At 50.5% G+C, this 18064-nt stretch overlaps 1 protein-coding gene across 4 annotated transcripts in view; it reads right to left on the reverse strand.

The window, feature by feature from the left end:
* Nucleotides 1–18064, reverse strand: part of CACNA2D2 (calcium voltage-gated channel auxiliary subunit alpha2delta 2) — a 339422-nt gene that overhangs the window by 67496 nt on the left and 253862 nt on the right. For all 4 annotated transcript variants that reach the window (XM_073591600.1, XM_073591599.1, XM_073591598.1 and 1 more), the window contains exons 9-15: nt 13151–13201; nt 10357–10456; nt 8662–8820; nt 6971–7078; nt 1699–1777; nt 1335–1384; nt 230–319 (exon numbers count right to left, since the gene is read on the reverse strand). In XM_073591600.1, coding sequence (XP_073447701.1) covers nt 230–319; nt 1335–1384; nt 1699–1777; nt 6971–7078; nt 8662–8820; nt 10357–10456; nt 13151–13201 — 637 coding nt within the window. The remainder of the gene's footprint in view (nt 1–229; nt 320–1334; nt 1385–1698; nt 1778–6970; nt 7079–8661; nt 8821–10356; nt 10457–13150; nt 13202–18064) is intronic.

Genomic DNA, 18064 nt, shown 5'->3' on the forward strand with positions numbered 1-18064 from the left:
TTATGTGCGCTTACACTTTGCTGCAGAAAGGAGACTTCCATCTGTCCTGAATACAGGTGGGGCTGGGACATCATAGGGAGTTGTGGATGGGAATTTTCATAATGGAAATGACCATGGGGGGGGGGGGGGGGGGGTGCACAAACTATGACAAGGTGGCTTTAGGCTGCCACCCACCATAGGGCTTAGGTGATAAGGAGGAAGCGGTTGGTGGCGCAGTCCCCGTACTCACCAGGGCATCCTGATAGACGTTCGTCCACTGAACCTGCTTGGCCTCGTTCCCAGCGAGAACCATGGGACGTCCGAGAACATCGAGATATTCCTGAAACACAGCAAGACACAAATTAAGGGGGCAGTCCATTCAATTACAGCAATGATGGGGGGGGGGGGGGGGAGTCTGGTGGGTTGAGTTAGCCATTGGCTTCCTGGGATATCTCTTGGGGACTTTGGAGTTGAGATCTTCCTTCCGCCAGCTCTTAATATTCCACCTTGGGGCTTTCTAGCTTCTCCTGGTACATTCTCCATTGTATAAAATAAATGTAAATCTTGTAGAGATAATGGAAACCCTCATAATGGGCACAGCGGGTGTACAGACCCAGGAGCTCAGCACAGGGATGGTGGGAACCCCTCATAATGGGCACAGCGGGTGTACAGACCTGGGAACTCAGCACAGGGATGGTGGGAACCCCTCATAATGGGCACAGCGGGTGTACAGACCTGGGAACTCAGCACAGGGATGGTGGGAACCCCTCATAATGGGCACAGCGGGTGTACAGACCCGGGAACTCAGCACAGGGATGGTGGGAACCTCTCATAATGGGCACAGCGGGTGTACAGACCCGGGAACTCAGCACAGGGATGGTGGGAACCTCTCATAATGGGCACAGCGGGTGTACAGACCCGGGACCTCAGCACAGGGATGGTGGTAACCCCTCATAATGGGCACAGCGGATGTACAGACCTGGGAACTCAGCACAGGGATGGTGGGAACCCCTCATAATGGGCACAGCGGGTGTACAGACCTGGGAACTCAGCACAGGGATGGTGGGAACCCCTCATAATGGGCACAGCGGGTGTACAGACCCGGGAACTCAGGAATATTGGGAACCCCTCAGTGCAGAGATCCACCAATCATTCAAATTTTTCCTATAAGGTGCCCATGCTATACTAACATACAAGACACAAGAACAATATATGGAGTGCAATCACCCCAAGCAGCCAATCAGCCACCATATTTCATTGCTCTCAGAGCTGTGATTGGTCGCCAGTGGTGTCCAAACTTTGACTCTCCTGATTAATAATCCCGTCTTCCCAGAGCGTCTCGACGTTCCACATACCTGAGTGTTTATTCGGATCGCTCCGATGGACGGGATTTCAAAATAGTACCCTGTGAATGATGAGAAATCAATTAATATTGATTATATAGTTTTCAACAAGCAGTAAGCATAACCTGTATAAGTAATGGGGAAATACTGTAAATAGCTGCCTCTCCCCCACCCCTAAAAAAAATAAATAAAAAAAAACAGTATATACAGTAGCAGCGTATAGATAGATATATACACACACATGTGGTGACACCATCACTCAGAATTGTTCCAAGTTCCTATTGAAGATATTTAGCGCCTGCAAGTGGAAATGAACGCTGCCCGCTCCACGGAGGAACGCCGCACAGTTGCCTTTCTGCCCAAAAACCGCACTCACCCTTATTGGCGCACGCCATCCACTGCAAGGGGGTGACGTCATAATTGTGCTGACCGACTGAGAAGGTGAAAACACGAACCTGCAAGAGAAAGAATCCGTGAAAGTGTGTAAGTATGGAGGTAGGACAGTGTGACACTATGATGGTGTGATAATGTAGAGGCAGTATGACAGTGTGGTGCTATGTTAGTGTCAGACTATGATGGTGTGACAGTATTGTGATGTGGCGATATGCCAGTCTGACAACGTGATGGTGCTACAGTATGACACTATGATGAACGCTCCCAAAGGTGTTCTATCGGGTTGAGGTCAGGACTCTGTGCAGGACAGTCAAGTTCCTCCACCCCAAACTCGCTCATCCATATCTTTATGGATCTTGCTTTGTGCACTGGTCCAAATCATTTGGTGGAGGGGGGATTATTGTGGGGGGGGGGGGTGTTTTTCAGGGGTTGGGCTTGGTCTTTTAGTTCCAGTGGAGGGAACTTCTTGGACCTTGCTTTGTGCACTGGTGCGCAGTCATGTTGGAACAGGAAGGGGCCATCCTCAAACTGTTCTCACAAAGTTGGGAGCATGAAATTGTCCAAAATGTCTTGGTATGCTGACACCTTAAGAGTTCCCTTCACTGGAACTAAGGGGGCCAAGCCCAACCCCTGAAAAACAACCCCCCACACCATAATCCCCCCTCCACCAAATGATTTGGACCAGTGCACAAAGCAAGGTCCATAAAGACATGGATGAGTGAGTTTGGGGTGGGGAAACTTGACTGGCCTGCACAGAGTCCTGACCTCAACGGGATAGAACACCTTTGGGATGAATTAGAGTAGAGACTGCGAGCCAGGCCTTCTCATCCAACATCAGTGCCTGACCTCACAAATGTTCTTCTGAAAGAATGGTCAAACATTCCCATAGACACACTCCTAAACCTTGTGGAAGGCCTTCCCAGAAGAGTTGAAGCTGTTATAGCTGCAAAGGGCGGAGCCAACTCAATATTGAACCCTACGGACTAAGACTGGGAGGTCATTAAAGTTCATGTGTGTGTAAAGGTAGGCGTCCCAATACTTTTGGTAATATAGTGTATATATATATATCTATATATATATATATATATATAGATATATATATATATATATATATATATCCCACGGACTAAGACTGGGATGCCATTAAAGTTCATATGCGTGTAAAAGGCAGGCGTCCCAATACTATTGGTAAAATAGTGTATCTGCTGTTGGCTGAAATCCTTAAAGCGGAATTCCGGTAATTTTTTTCATCTTTCGATCTATTAAATCTATTAAATAAATCTAGGCTTATGACATCACGCATACCTCCCAACTGTCCCGGATTTCGAGGGACTGTCCCTGATTTTTAACATTGTCCCTCTGTCCTCCTCATTTGTCTCTCATCTGATCTCTATAGTTGTATATAAAATGCACTTTTTATCTTTCAAAAAGTGTTTCCCAGAGCTAAACATTTCATCCAAATTCTAAATGGCTGCCTTTGTACATTTTAAAAGCCAATATAAAGGAATAGTAGTGGTAAAAAAAAAAAAACACTTGTGGATTTAATTAACCTTTCTTTTTGGGGTTAATTCTCCTTTAAGGGGGTGTGGCAGGGGGGCGTGTCCTATGCCTACATACATTGCTAGTAGGTGTCTCTCATTCCCATCCCAAAATGTTGGGAGGTATGCATCATGCACAGGCTCTCTCTAACACTCTCCCGAGAGTTTGCCAGGAAGGGAGGGGGGGAATGAGTCATAAGAGGGCCAATGAGAGCTGCAGAGCTGGGAGGCGTGCCTCTGTGTGTCCGTATAAATCCAGGAAGTGAACAGGCAGCAGCTTCAGCTGCCCACAGTTAAAATGGCTGCAGCCAGACTCAGTGGAGGGAGATTTCTGCAGCACCTTTGGCTAAGTACAGAATCCCAGTATATATAAAATAATATGCAAAGTGGTTGGAGGGAAGCTTCGGAATGGCAAAGATGTTTTTATTACAGATTATGTGAGCAGACTGCAGTTCCTCTTTAAAGAGCTGGAGAGGACTTCAACTCCGTCAAACTAAACTGGAGTTTCCCTTTAAAGTAGTCTGGACGCTTTCTTCCCAGAAAATCCGGCAGAAGGAGTGAGACTTCTGCTGCAGCAAAGCAGGGCAAAACTTCGAAGGCTATTCAATCAAAGCACAGGAAGTAAGCTGTGCGTAGGAGAATCCCCCCCCCCCCCCCCCCCCGGGGTCAGAACCTTTAATTATTTTCAGTTCTGATAAGCTCCGGCGACATTTACATATATATATATCTGGAAATGTAAATCAGCCTTTTGTAGGAGCCCAGCGGTAATTCCAGCAGAAATTTCGTCTGTCCGTCGCTTTAAGACGGAGGGTAATATATCAGAGGCGCACGCGGCGTCCCCGTTGTCACCCTGGCGGTCATTATAATTATATCAGTGATGTTTTATCTGTCCTGTCATGTCCTGTAATTGTCCCGTACCGTCAAGGCTGCATGTTAAGTGACTGTCCTCCATATTACTTCCTGGCGGGCTGCCCATCAATCCGCGCGGCGCACTAATGCGTCCCAGGTACAGCTTTATTGAAAGCCGTTATCTGGACGCCGAGCGACATGTCAGACCCCCAGAGCCAAAACGGAATGACTTCCCGAGCTAATCTCGGCCCGGAGACCAATCGGGGGCCGCCGGAGAACTCAATTAAAAAGCTAAAATTAATCTGGAAACCGGAGGAAAGTCACATCAAACTGTCTGATTAATTAAAGGCGGAATTAAAAGTTTGTTCTCGGTGAAAGTTGGAGATTTCCATTCGGGTGACTCAAAGCCAGCATGGCTGTGTACATGGAGTGCCTTGGTGATGGGGGGGCATCATGGGGGGAAGGGATCGTCTGGAGCAAAAGGGGAGTCACTGTGTAAGACGGAAGGGGGGTGTCAGAGGAAAGGGGGTTAATATGGGGAAAGGGTAAATGTTGTGGGGGAAGGAGGGCATAGTGAGTGAGGGGGGCATCATAAAGGGAAAGAGGGAGCATGGGGGAGGATCACCATGGGGGGGGAAGAGGGCATTGTGAGAGAAATGGGGACATTGTGGAAGGAAAGAAGGGCACTGTAGGGGAAAAAGGGGGCATCATGGAAGGAAATTGTGGGGAAAGGGAGACACAATGGATGAAGGACATCATATGGGGAAGGGAGGCATTGTGGTGGTGGGAGACATGGTGGGAGAAGGAGACATCATTGGGAAGAGAGGACATCATGGAAGGAAAGGGGAGCAATATGGAGGAATAGGACATATTGTGGGGAAGATGGGGACATCATGAAAAGGGGAGCATTGTGAGGGGAAAAAGAGGGATTACGCAGGGGGGGGGGGGCACTGTGGGTAAAAGTGGACGGGGGGGGGGGACACCATGGAGGAAGGTGAGCACCATAGGGGAAGGGATGTATTATGGCGGAGGGAGACACGGTGGGAGAAGGGGATATCATTGGGAAGAAAGGACATCATAGAAGGAAGAGGGGAAACCATGGCAGAAGAGGGCATTGTGGTGGAAATGGGGGCAATTTGAGGGAAGAGGGACACCATGGACGAAGAAGGTCATCATGAAGTAAGGGCGGAATCATGGGGAAAGGAGAGATGGTGGGAATGGGGGCATCGTTGGGAAGGGAGGACATCATAAAAGGAAGAGGGGGTGGTCATTGTGGAGGAAATGGGGACATCATTGAAGGAAAGGGGTGGCATTTTGGGGGCAGGGGGGCATTGTGAGAGAAGAGGAACACCATGGAAGTAGGGCATCATGGGGGAAGGGAGACATCATGGGAAAGGGGGCATTGTGGCTGAAGGAGGACATCATGGAAGAAAATGGGAACAATGGGGGCTTGGGAGAGAGGCACTATGGGGGAAGAGGGGCATCGTGGAGGAAATAGGGACATCATGGAAGGAAGGAGAGGGCATTGTGGTGGAAAATTAGGCTTTTGGGGTAAACAAGGGGAACCCCATAGAGGAAGGAGGCACCTTGAGGGAAGGAAGGCATTGTGGGGCATCCTGGAGAGAAGGGGGAGCATAGAGAGAGAAGAGGAAGGGCATTGCAATTATAAGGGGGTTGTGGGGTAAAAGGGGTACTGTAGGTGAAAAGAGGGCATTTTGGGTGAAGGAGGGTATTTTGTGGGAAGAATGGGATCATGGGGGAGGGGGGGACACCCATAGTGCAAATTTCAGTTCTTTTAAAGCAAAAAAAATATCTGTAGTGAGGAAGTCCCATAGAGCTCTGTGATTGAAAACACTAGTGCCCTAGGCTAGCTATTATTCCAATCCTCTGGCTTCAGCCAGGAAACTAGCATTATCAGAGAGAATACACAGGAGGGGAACTTCTCACAATCCCTTCCAACTCTCTTCTCAAGTAAAGAGGAGGGACAGTCTGTCTTTTTATTGCGTTTTATCTGTCGGTGGTGGGGACTGTCTGGCAGTGGAGGGAACTGCCTGGCGGTGGTGGGAACTGCCTGGCGGTGGTGGGAACTGCCTGGCGGTGGTGGGAACTGCCTGGCGGTGGTGGGAACTGCCTGGCGGTGGTGGGAACTGTCTGGCGGTGGTGGGAACTGTCTGGCGGTGGTGGGAACTGTCTGGCGGTGGCGGTGTCTGTCTGGTGGTGGTGAGGTCTGTCTGGCGGTGGTAGGGACTGCTAGTTGTGGGGTCTGTCTGGCAGTTGTGGGGTCTGTCTGGCAGTTGTGGGGTCTGTCTAGCAGTTGCGGGGGTCTGTCTAGCAGTTGCGGGGGTCTGTCTGGTAGTGGTGAGGTCTGTCTGGTAGTGGTGAGGTCTTTCTGGTAGTGGTGAGGTCTGTCTGGTAGTGGTGAGGTCTGTCTGTTACACCTCCTCCTCTCCTGCAGTGTGAAACAGAACTCCAAACAAGCAGACCATTCCACACACTGCTGGTCAGGACCGGAGTTGGTGACCAATCAGAAGACAGTAGTTTGGCATTCTTGGTTTTGTGAGTCCTGCTCCAGTGCAGAGGAAGTTTGGCAGACATTGTCACTGAGCTCCTGTAGCAGTTAGATGGCTTCTACTAAATAGACATGAAGAGGGAACGCAGTGGGGTGATAGAACAGTTCCCCTCCTGTGGATCATGGTACCAGTCTGGTCATCTCCATCTCGTATAAGGAGAAGATGGTCCAGGGGGAGTCCTGCACATGGTGGGTTGCCCTGACATCAGCATCAATAAGGGGGCCATACTACAACTTAACACAGGGCAGCAGAAAGCCCAAGGATGGACATGGTGGTCTATATTCCCAGGTGAACTTACGGTTTTGTTGGGCCAGTTGTATTTCTCAAAGACATCCTGTACTCGGTCTTCCCCGCCATCCGTGAACATCATGATCATCTTGTTACAGTTGGCTCGGGTGACGTTATTCTGAAACAGGAAGCGGAAATAACCCAAAAATGTATACAGTATATCTTCGCATAGAGACAATACTACTTGGTGACAACAAAGCTAGCAGAAAAGGAAACATTGTAACAGGTTTGTTATCCATTTTAAAGGTTAAATCTAGTGTTGGGTCTCCTCTGCCAGAGCTCTCCTGATCAGCACTGCAGCCAATCAGTAGAATGCTCTTCTGATTAGCAACACCTTAAATTGCAGAGCTGCATGCAGCTGGGCCTTAAATGAGCCCTATTGCTGTTGTACCCTACTTGCATCTTGTACTCCCCATGTCCTCTGCGCCTATCTCCAGCTTCTGGATAGTAGTGCGCCTGTGGCTTTGGTGCCCCTATGCGCTCCAATGACTCCAAGTGTGCTCCCTTGTACCCCTTGGACTCCAAGTGTGCCCCTGACTCCAAGTGTGCCCCTGTGACTCCAAGAGTGCCCATGTATGCCCCTGTGCACCTCTGTGACTCCAAGCATTCCCCTGTGCACCTCTGTCACTCCAAGCGTGCCCCTGTGCACCTCTGTCACTCCAAGCGTGCCCCTGTGCATCTCTGACTCCAAGCGTGCCCCTGTTCACCTCTGACTCCAAGTGTGCCCCTGTATACTTTTGTGACTCCATGTGTACCCCCCCTTGCGCCTCTGTAATTTCAAGAGTGCCCCTGTTACTCCATGTGTGCACCCTGCACATCTCTGTGACTCCAAGTGTGCCCCTTTGCACCTCTGTGACTCCAAGTGTGCCCCTGTGCACCTCTGTGGCTCAAGGGGGGCCAATGTGACTCCAAGTGTGCCCCTGTACACTGCCGTGACTCCAAGTGATCCCATGCATCCTCATGGCTTTAATTTAAGTACGTTATGTGTGATCTAGTGTGCCCCTGGGTGCTCCCACGATTCAAAGTGCGCCCCAGTAGGCCTGTGTCAACTAGAGCGCCCCGGTGCATCCCATGTCATCGAGTGCACCCCTGTAATTCAAAGTGTACCCCTTATCTTGACCCTGTGTTTTTTGTGTGCTTCTGCACTTCCTGTGTACCCAAGTGCACCCCTGTGCCTCCAGTGAGCCTCTATGACACCCGTGTCTCCATGCAGCCTCTGATACCCCTCTTGCATTATTTGAACAGTCTTAATCCAGTTGGATACGCACATCTGTCCTTGACAGTTACGCGCTGCAGTTGTCTGACCTGCTACGCTCCACCGCCAGCACCCTCTGCTGCCTCTCTACCCTCAGTTATGCTCCTGCAAGCCCTTGGATTATCCATCTCTCAGCGGATACAGATCACCGTCTGTGACAAACGCCCTTGCTGTAACATATAAGTAGATAGAAAAAGGAGGCTTTGGAAAAAGTTGGCGGATGCAGAGAAAACAGGACTCCCTGCAGAGGCTGGTCACATGACCAATGCCAAGACAGAGGACTAGTATAGCAGTTTGCCCCCTCCACCACAAAGCTTTACCAAAGAAATGGAATGGAGGGGTTGACGAATCCCATTAGACAACCAGCGCTGGTGGAATCGTAAATTTACACAAAACGGGCAACTGGGGCGAGAACCTGAGGCACGAGGATCCAAACCAGGACTCACATTCTGCAGCTGGCTGAAGGCGTACTCGAACCCGGCCTTGTAGTCGGTGGTTCCTCTGGCCACCATATCTTGGACGGCATCTTTGATGACCTTCTTATTTCGGACGTTGGCCTGGACCAGCTGCTTGAAGCAGGACACGGGCTCGGCCTTCTCGTGAAACTGGGGAGGGAAGGAAATCAGTGGATTGATGGAGATTTTTATGATGGAATCATCTCTGTGCTGGGAGGGGGGCACATCTACTTCCTTATATAATACTCTAAAGTCGGGAAATTCCTCCTATGTCAGCCGAATCTGTCCCCTCTCATAAAGTGTCACCGAAGGAGGCCAGATGAGGACAGAGCGCGAGGGAGAGAGATGGTGTCACTGGAAGAGCGGGGGAGGAGTGGAGAGACGGGGCGACTGGAAGAGTTGGGAAAGGGAGAGAAAAGAATGACTGGAAAAGTGAGGGGTGAGAGGGATGGGGTCATTGGAAGAATGGGGGGGGGGGGGTAGGGAAAGATGGGGTGACTAGAAGAGAAGGAGGAGGGGGGAGATGGGGTGACTGGAAGAGAAGGAGGAGGGGAGAGATGGGGTGACTGGAAGAGAAGGAGGAGGGGGGAGATGGGGTGACTAGAAGAGAAGGAGGAGGGGGGAGATGGGGTGCCACTGAAGGAGGGAGACACAGAAAGGATTACCTGAGGTGGGAGAGGGAGACTTGGTCAGTGAATCCATAGTGGGGACAGAGTAGAGGGGGTCACTGGGACTGGAGAGGGGGACAGAGGAGGAGGGGACAGTGTCACTGGGACTATAGAGGGGACAGTGTTACTAAGACTACAGATGGGACAGAGGAGGAGGGGACAGTGTCATTGGGACTATAGAGGGGATAGAGGAGGAGGGGACAGTGTCACTGGGACTATAGAGGGGACAGTGTTACTGGGACTACAGATGGGACAGTGGAGGAGGGGACAGTGTCATTGGGACTATAGAGGGGACAGAGGAGGAGGGGACAATGGTCCTGGGACTATAGAGGGGACAGAGGAGGAGGGGACAGTGTCACAAGGACTATAGAGGGGACAGAGGAGGAGGGGACAGTGTCACAAGGACTATAGAGGGGACAGAGGAGGAGGGGACAGTGGCACTGGGACCATAGAGGGGGCGGGGGAGGAGGGGCAGTGCCACTGGGTCTATAGAGGGGACAGAAGAGGAGGGGACAGTGTCACTGGGTCTATAGAGGGGACAGAGGAGGAGGGGACAGTGTCATTGGGACTATAGAGGGGACAGAGGAGGAGGGGACAGTGTCACTGGGACTATAGAGGGGACAGAGGAGGAGGGGACAGTAGCACTGGGACCATAGAGGGGACAGAGGAGGAGGGGACAGTGGCACTGCCACTATAGAGGGGGCAGAGGAGGAGGGGACAGTGGCACTGCCACTATACAGGGGACAGAGGAGGAGGGGACAGTGGCACTGCCACTATAGAGGGGACAGAGAAGGAGGGGACAGTGGCACTGCCACTATATAGGGGACAGAGAAGGAGGGGACAGTGGCACTGCCACTATAGAGGGGACAGAGGAGGAGGGGACAATGGTCCTGGGACTATAGAGGGCAGATACAGATACAGACGGAATAGGCAGATATTGATGGTGATATTTTTTAGCCAATCACAATCTCAGCAAGCACCATTTTATAGTCCACGCTCCCCCACTCCAGTCACTTACAGAGGCGACGGTGACGTAGTCGTCATCGGACAGCGTGTCCAGCATCTCCATCACAGACGTCTTCATGAGTTTCAGCGTCAATCCGCTCACACTGCCGCTCCTGCCAAACCACAGATATAATATTATGTATCACCCCCCTGTGTGTATATACTGTATACTCCTGTATACTGTATATATACAAATGTCTGCAGAGAACTAACAAATTACAATCCATAAATCGCTGTGACTTGCCCCTGTTACGTGTCGCTCGCCGTGTACCGCGTCGCTGGTGCTGTTGTGACAAAGCTGTCCGGCGCCATCGGAAAAGTCTGACAAATAAATTGATTTCGCACTGAAGGCTTTTACAGGAAGCAGAGGTGACACGGCTGAATGTCAGCTCCGGGGGCGAGAGCGCAAACAACGGTGAGTTGAGAGGATTGGGTGGAGGGGGGGGGGGGGGGTCACACTGCCCAGCGGCATTTATATCTGTCATGTCAGACAGCCCTGAACATCAACCCCCCCTCCTCCTCCCCTCCCCCCACCGCCGGTGCAAACCACTGCGAGCCGAATGACGGATCCTTCCTTCACGGCTGATCAATAGAACACACGCGCCAATGATAGCTGTCATTACAGGACGGGACGATCGTCCTTAATATTCATTTAGGAATCGTTTCATTTGTCCTACAGCACAAAAAATATTAAAAACGGGCGACGTGCTCGGCGTCTGTAACAACCAATCAGCAATCTTCTGCTCTGGCTAATGAGAATTGATTGGTTGATCTGGTTTGCTACATTTTAAACATTGTTGCCGTATTTAAATTGTATCCAAACCCTGGAAGAAAAATGGAACAGATCGCGGTGTGCCGCTCTTCCTTTTAACGTTGAAGGCAGCCTGGCGGGGGAAGGGGGTGTACACATGCCATGGCAAAAATGACACCCCCTGTTAGACTCAGCGGGAGGTACCATATGCGCCACTTACAGATAAGAAGCGGGCAGAAGGGGGCGCTATAATCACCTCTGAAAAGCATTCCACCACAGATCGGAGTTGCAGAGTGTTGGCTGCACAAATAAACGGGGCATTTTTTTTTTTTCATTAGATTATACCCGGGGATCCTGCCAGAAATGTCGTGAGCTGGTGACTTCCTGTGCTCCCTGGAGTTGGAGGGGAGTGAATTTTTTTTGTTGGGGGGGGGGGTTTATGGGGGGGGGGGGGGGGCAGGGGGTATGAATTGTTCTGGGGGGGGGGGGGGTGGATTTGTGTTAGTAGAGATGATTGGGGGGAAGGGGGGGGAGGGGTAGGTGTGCTAGGAGGGGAAATTTGGGGAGGGGGATTTGTGCCTGGAGGGTGGATTTGTACTGGGAGGAGTGAAATGTATACATAGAGGGCCAAGCATGCAGATTACTGCTCATTTTCTGTTTTTCTTTTCTTTTGAGGGGGCTGATTTTTTGCAAGGGTGATCTGCAGAGAGAGAGGATTTGAGCTGGGGGGGTCGGCAAAGATTTGTGCTGGGAGGGGGGATTTCAGCAGGGGGTGGATTTGACTGGAAGGAGGGGAAATTTATACTTAGAGGGCAAAGCATGCAGATTACTGCTCATTTTTTTAATTTTTTTTGTTGGGGGGGTTGCTAACATATAATGGTCATACACCTTGGGGGTGGGGATGATTGGGGGGCAGGTGTGCTAGGAGGGGAAATTTGGGGACGGGAATTTGTACTGGGAGGGGGTTTTGGGGGAATTTGGCGTAGGGAGAGGATGTGTACTGGGAGAGGCAGATGATTTGTGCTAGAAGTAGTTTTTTTTTTGGGGGGGGGGGTCGATTTGTGTGTGTGGGGGGGGGGGCGACTTGCGGGGAGAGAGGATTTGAGCTGGGAGGGGGGATTTCAGCAGGGGTTTGATTTGTCCTGGGAGGAGGGGGGATTTATACTTAGGGGGTAAGCATGCAGATTAGTGTCCTTTTTTTGGGGGGGGGGGATTTTTTCTCTCCCTCTGAGGGCTACAACAACCCCCCCCCACATGTAATGGAAAAGAAATTAAAAGAGGGGGGGGGTTCTGTAACCCACAGAGCTGAATCAGCTGTAGTCTAGTCCTTTATTATGGTGACAACACTCACTACACTGGGTATATGGATTAGCATTGTTGTCACCCTAGGACAGGACTACAGGAAGCCTCACCTCTCTTTTTCTTCATAACATGGCGGGGGGGGGGGGCTAGTGAGGATGTTCTGTAGCCCACAGAGCTGAATCAGGAACAATGTAACGGATAAAAGAGGCAAAGAGTGCAGGAAGTTGTCAGCTCCATAACATGGGAGGTGTTCTGTAGTCATCAGAGCCGGATCGGGAACAATGTAACAGGTAAAAGAGGCGGAGAACACAGGAAGTTATCAGCTCACGAGATTTCTGGCAGGATCTTTTTTTTTTACACTTGAACAGATATAACAAAATACTTCAGTGGGATGAATAACAGACCAAACGGAAGATACATCCATGTTCATTGTTCGGGTTTACATACACTTTAACCCCTTCCTGTCCATACTCCTATACGTAGCAGTGCTAAACTAGGCCTTATTCAGTGCTGCCCCCTATATGTGGTGCAGTTTTGTTTTGGGGGCACACTTGAGTGTGCGCCTCAAGCACCGCGACTGCGCTTGTCAGTGATACGATGACGACTAGGAGCCGGTAGGAAAGACTCCTGATCACATGATGGCTGTGACAGCCAATCACAGTGATCACATAATTGGGGCCCCCATGAAACGTCGCCAGCATTCTGATTTCCTTAAGGGCCACTGGGAGGGGATCCAGGGAGCATTAATACTCACACATCCACTATAATGACCATGTCCTTGGGGGAGGAGGCGCCTTGGATGTACCTGGAAATCACAGAGAATACATTGTAACTGATAGAGAATACTGACAGCAACGTTTTACAGTCACACACTATTATTATTATTATACATTTATATAGCTCTGACATATACCGTGGTGCTGTACAGAGAACACTGAGCCGGTCACATCAGTCTCTGTACAGGGGAGCTTACACTCTAATGCGCCCCCCCCCCCAGTCACACACTATTATTATTATTATACATTTATATACATTGCCTTGAAAAAGTATTCATACCCCTTAAAATTTCCCACATTTTGTCATGTTACAACAAAAAACGTAAATGTATTTTATTGAGATTTTATGTGATAGATAAGGGGTAGGCAACCCCCGGCACAGGAAGCCTCTTTTGCCGGCACTCGACTCCCTCGCCATCAGCAGAGCAGCGCAGGGAAGTGTCAGTGAGACTCCAATGCATTCCATGAATTCCCCACACCGCACTGAGGGGGAGGCACTGCGCCCCCCACACATTGTAAGAGATGGGAAACATTGATTGGTTCTCTAACTTTGCTGTAGCTGCGATCGTCAGCTTTTATGATGGGGAAGAGATTGGGTGGAGTTCTGGTAGGGGGGGCAGGGGGGGTCCCTGATTCCAGGAGGAGGAGGACTGTGATTGGTCACTACTAAAGCCAATCACAGTCCTGCTAGCCCCGCCCACCATCTGGAGGAAGAAGACTTGCCACTACAAACCTCAGAAAGAAGAGATTTCACTGTGATTGAGAAAACCCCAATCAGGTGACAGTTTGTGGAATTACTGTTGAGCTTCTGGGAACTTTGTTGAAATTATTCCTGAACCTTTGTGTCCCTTACTACTGACCCCCGGCACTCTGTGTCCCTTACTACTGAACCCCGACACTCTGTGTCCCTTACTACTGACCCCCGGCACTCTGTGTCCCTTACTACTGAACCCCGGCACTCTGTGTCCCTTACTACTGAACCCCGGCACTCTGTGTCCCTTACTACTGAACCCCGACACTCTGTGTCCCTTACTACTGAACCCCGACACTCTGTGTCCCTTACTACTGAACCCCGACACTCTGTGTCCCTTACTACTGACCCCCGACACTCTGTGTCCCTTACTACTGAACCCCGACACTCTGTGTCCCTTACTACTGAACCCCGACACTCTGTGTCCCTTACTACTGACCCCCGGCACTCTGTGTCCCTTACTACTGAACCCCCGGCACTCTGTGTCCCTTACTACTGAACCCCGGCACTCTGTGTCCCTTACTACTGAACCCCCGGCACTCTGTGTCCCTTACTACTGAACCCCCGGCACTCTGTGTCCCTTACTACTGAACCCCGGCACTCTGTGTCCCTTACTACTGAACCCCAACACTCTGTGTCCCTTACTACTGAACCCCGACACTCTGTGTCCCTTACTACTGAACCCCGACACTCTGTGTCCCTTACTACTGAACCCCCGGCACTCTGTGTCCCTTACTACTGACCCCCGGCACTCTGTGTCCCTTACTACTGAACCCCGGCACTCTGTGTCCCTTACTACTGAACCCCAACACTCTGTGTCCCTTACTACTGAACCCCGACACTCTGTGTCCCTTACTACTGAACCCCGGCACTCTGTGTCCCTTACTACTGACCCCCGGCACTCTGTGTCACTTACTACTGAACCCCCGGCACTCTGTGTCCCTTACTACTGAACCCCCGGCACTCTGTGTCCCTTACTACTGACCCCCGGCACTCTGTGTCCCTTACTACTGAACCCCGACACTCTGTGTCCCTTACTACTGAACCCCGGCACTCTGTGTCCCTTACTACTGACCCCCGGCACTCTGTGTCCCTTACTACTGAACCCCCGGCACTCTGTGTCCCTTACTACTGACCCCCGGCACTCTGTGTCCCTTACTACTGAACCCCGACACTCTGTGTCCCTTACTACTGAACCCCGACACTCTGTGTCCCTTACTACTGACCCCCGGCACTCTGTGTCCCTTACTACTGAACCCCGACACTCTGTGTCCCTTACTACTGAACCCCGACACTCTGTGTCCCTTACTACTGAACCCCCGGCACTCTGTGTCCCTTACTACTGACCCCCGGCACTCTGTGTCCCTTACTACTGAACCCCGACACTCTGTGTCCCTTACTACTGACCCCCGGCACTCTGTGTCCCTTACTACTGACCCCCGGCACTCTGTGTCCCTTACTACTGAACCCTGGCACTCTGTGTCCCTTACTACTGAACCCCGACACTCTGTGTCCCTTACTACTGACCCCCGACACTCTGTGTCCCTTACTACTGAACCCCGACACTCTGTGTCCCTTACTACTGAACCCCAACACTCTGTGTCCCTTACTTCTGACCCCCGGCACTCTGTGTCCCTTACTACTGACCCCCGGCACTCTGTGTCCCTTACTACTGAACCCCCGGCACTCTGTGTCACTTACTACTGACCCCCGGCACTCTGTGTCACTTACTACTGAACCCCCGGCACTCTGTGTCCCTTACTACTGACCCCCGGCACTCTGTGTCCCTTACTACTGAACCCCGACACTCTGTGTCCCTTACTACTGAACCCCGACACTCTGTGTCCCTTACTACTGACCCCCGGCACTCTGTGTCCCTTACTACTGACCCCCGGCACTCTGTGTCCCTTACTACTGAACCCCCGGCACTCTGTGTCCCTTACTACTGACCCCCGGCACTCTGTGTCACTTACTACTGAACCCCCGGCACTCTGTGTCCCTTACTACTGACCCCCGGCACTCTGTGTCCCTTACTACTGAACCCCGACACTCTGTGTCCCTTACTACTGAACCCCGACACTCTGTGTCCCTTACTACTGAACCCCCGGCACTCTGTGTCCCTTTTAGCCACAGCCAGTATTCAGCGGAATGAAAATCACACCCAACTTTTTCTGTGGCGCAGAGCGCCGCACTTTCTCAGCTGTGGGGGCCCAACTTATGAACCTGCACACAGGCCCACTGCTTTCAGAAAATGCCCCTATTCCATATGCTGGTATGTGACATCCCATACATCACATATATCCCATACATCACATACATACCATACATCCTATACATCCCATACATCACATATATCCCATACATCACATACATCCCATACACCCTATACATCCCATACATCACAGACATCCCATACATCCCATACATCACAGACATCCCATACATCACATATATCCCATACATCACATACATCACATACATCCCAGACATCCCAGACATCCCATACATCACATACATCACATACATCACATACATCCCATACATCCCAGACATCCCAGACATCCCATACATCACATACATCCCAGACATCCCAGACATCCCATACATCACAGACATCCCATACATCCCAGACATCCCAGACATCCCAGACATCACAGACATCACAGACATCCCATACATCAGACACATCCCATACATCAGACACATCCCATACATCACACACATCCCATCCATCCCATCCATCACAGACATCACATACATCCTATACATCAGAGACATACCATACATCACATACATCACAAACAAGCACATGGGCTGGATGTGAGAGGTGGATCAGCAGGATGAGCGTGCCAGGACAGGTAGATGTGTCACATCTCTGCTTCCTTTCACCACTCTGCATATCATAGATGAGAAGAGGGTACAGTGGTGGGGAAAATGAGCAGAAGGGGTTCAGAGGTGGGGCAGATGTGCGGGGGGGGGGGGGGGGGTAGGTGGAAGAGATGAGCTTACACTCTATCATTATACATTTATATCTGTATGGAGCTCTGCTCTCGGTGGAATGTGACCCAAGAAACGTCTTACTGGTTAAAACATTCCGTCCTCCATCCCAGCACAGCACGAGGCCACGGAAGTAAAGAGCGGTGGACACGGCGGATCTCTTCCGCTCTTTACTAATTAAACAAGTGATATAAAAATGTCATATTGCAAGCAAAAAAAAAAAAACAATCCAAAAAAAAAAAACAAAAAAAAAACTTCTGCCTGGAGCTTCTTTTAAAAACAGAAAATCCTTTGGAATCACAGTGAATGGAAACACAAAGAAGAGGCTGCGAGCGTACAGAGCCCATTGTGGCACACACAGGGCGCTCCACAAACACGCAGCCTCCAGGTACCCGCACTGCTATTCCAGGCACTCTCCAGCGGCGGTGATGCGTGAAATGAAAATTGGACAACAATGCTCAGAACTGGAGAGAGACAAGACGGCACGCAGAAGAGAGAAAGACGCAGAAAGAGAGAGAGAGAGAAGAATAAAAGAGAAAACACAGAGCGAGAGAAAGACACAGAGAGACGATGAAAGGATGGAAGAGACGGAGAGATACAACAAAAGGGTCAGAGAAAAGAGATACGGGGGGGGGGGGTGGCAAACTCCACTAATCATCATTAAAGAGTAACTCCACTTTTGTTGAGAACCCCCCCCCCACCCAGGTGATCTCTGTACATTGCAGGGATTCTAACAAACTTTGTAGCAGATTCCGACCTTTTGTTATTCTGAAGAAACAGCTGTTTGTTTCTCTTTGTCCATGTGAATGGGAGTGACTTTATAATTATCAATCAGCTGCTGCACCTGAAGGGCTCTAATGGGGAAAGTGGCGGGCTCTGCATTACTTTAGATGTAATATCCCTTTGGGAGCATCTCACCAAAATTGACATTTTTGTGGCAGGCGATGCCCAAAATCTAACTTGTATCTTAGTGCAGACTTCTGGGAAAAAATCAGTGAGCCAATCACACAAGCGGGAAATTACATTTCTGGGGGGCGTTCTGTATATCATCTGTGTACAGAGCGCCTCCAGGCGGCAATATACCCTGTTTCCCCGAAAATAAGCCCTACCCTGGAAATAAGACCTACAAGGACTTTAACCAGGG

Source organism: Aquarana catesbeiana, linkage group LG07 (genome assembly GCF_042186555.1).
Source record: "Aquarana catesbeiana isolate 2022-GZ linkage group LG07, ASM4218655v1, whole genome shotgun sequence".
Taxonomy (NCBI): domain Eukaryota; kingdom Metazoa; phylum Chordata; class Amphibia; order Anura; family Ranidae; genus Aquarana; species Aquarana catesbeiana.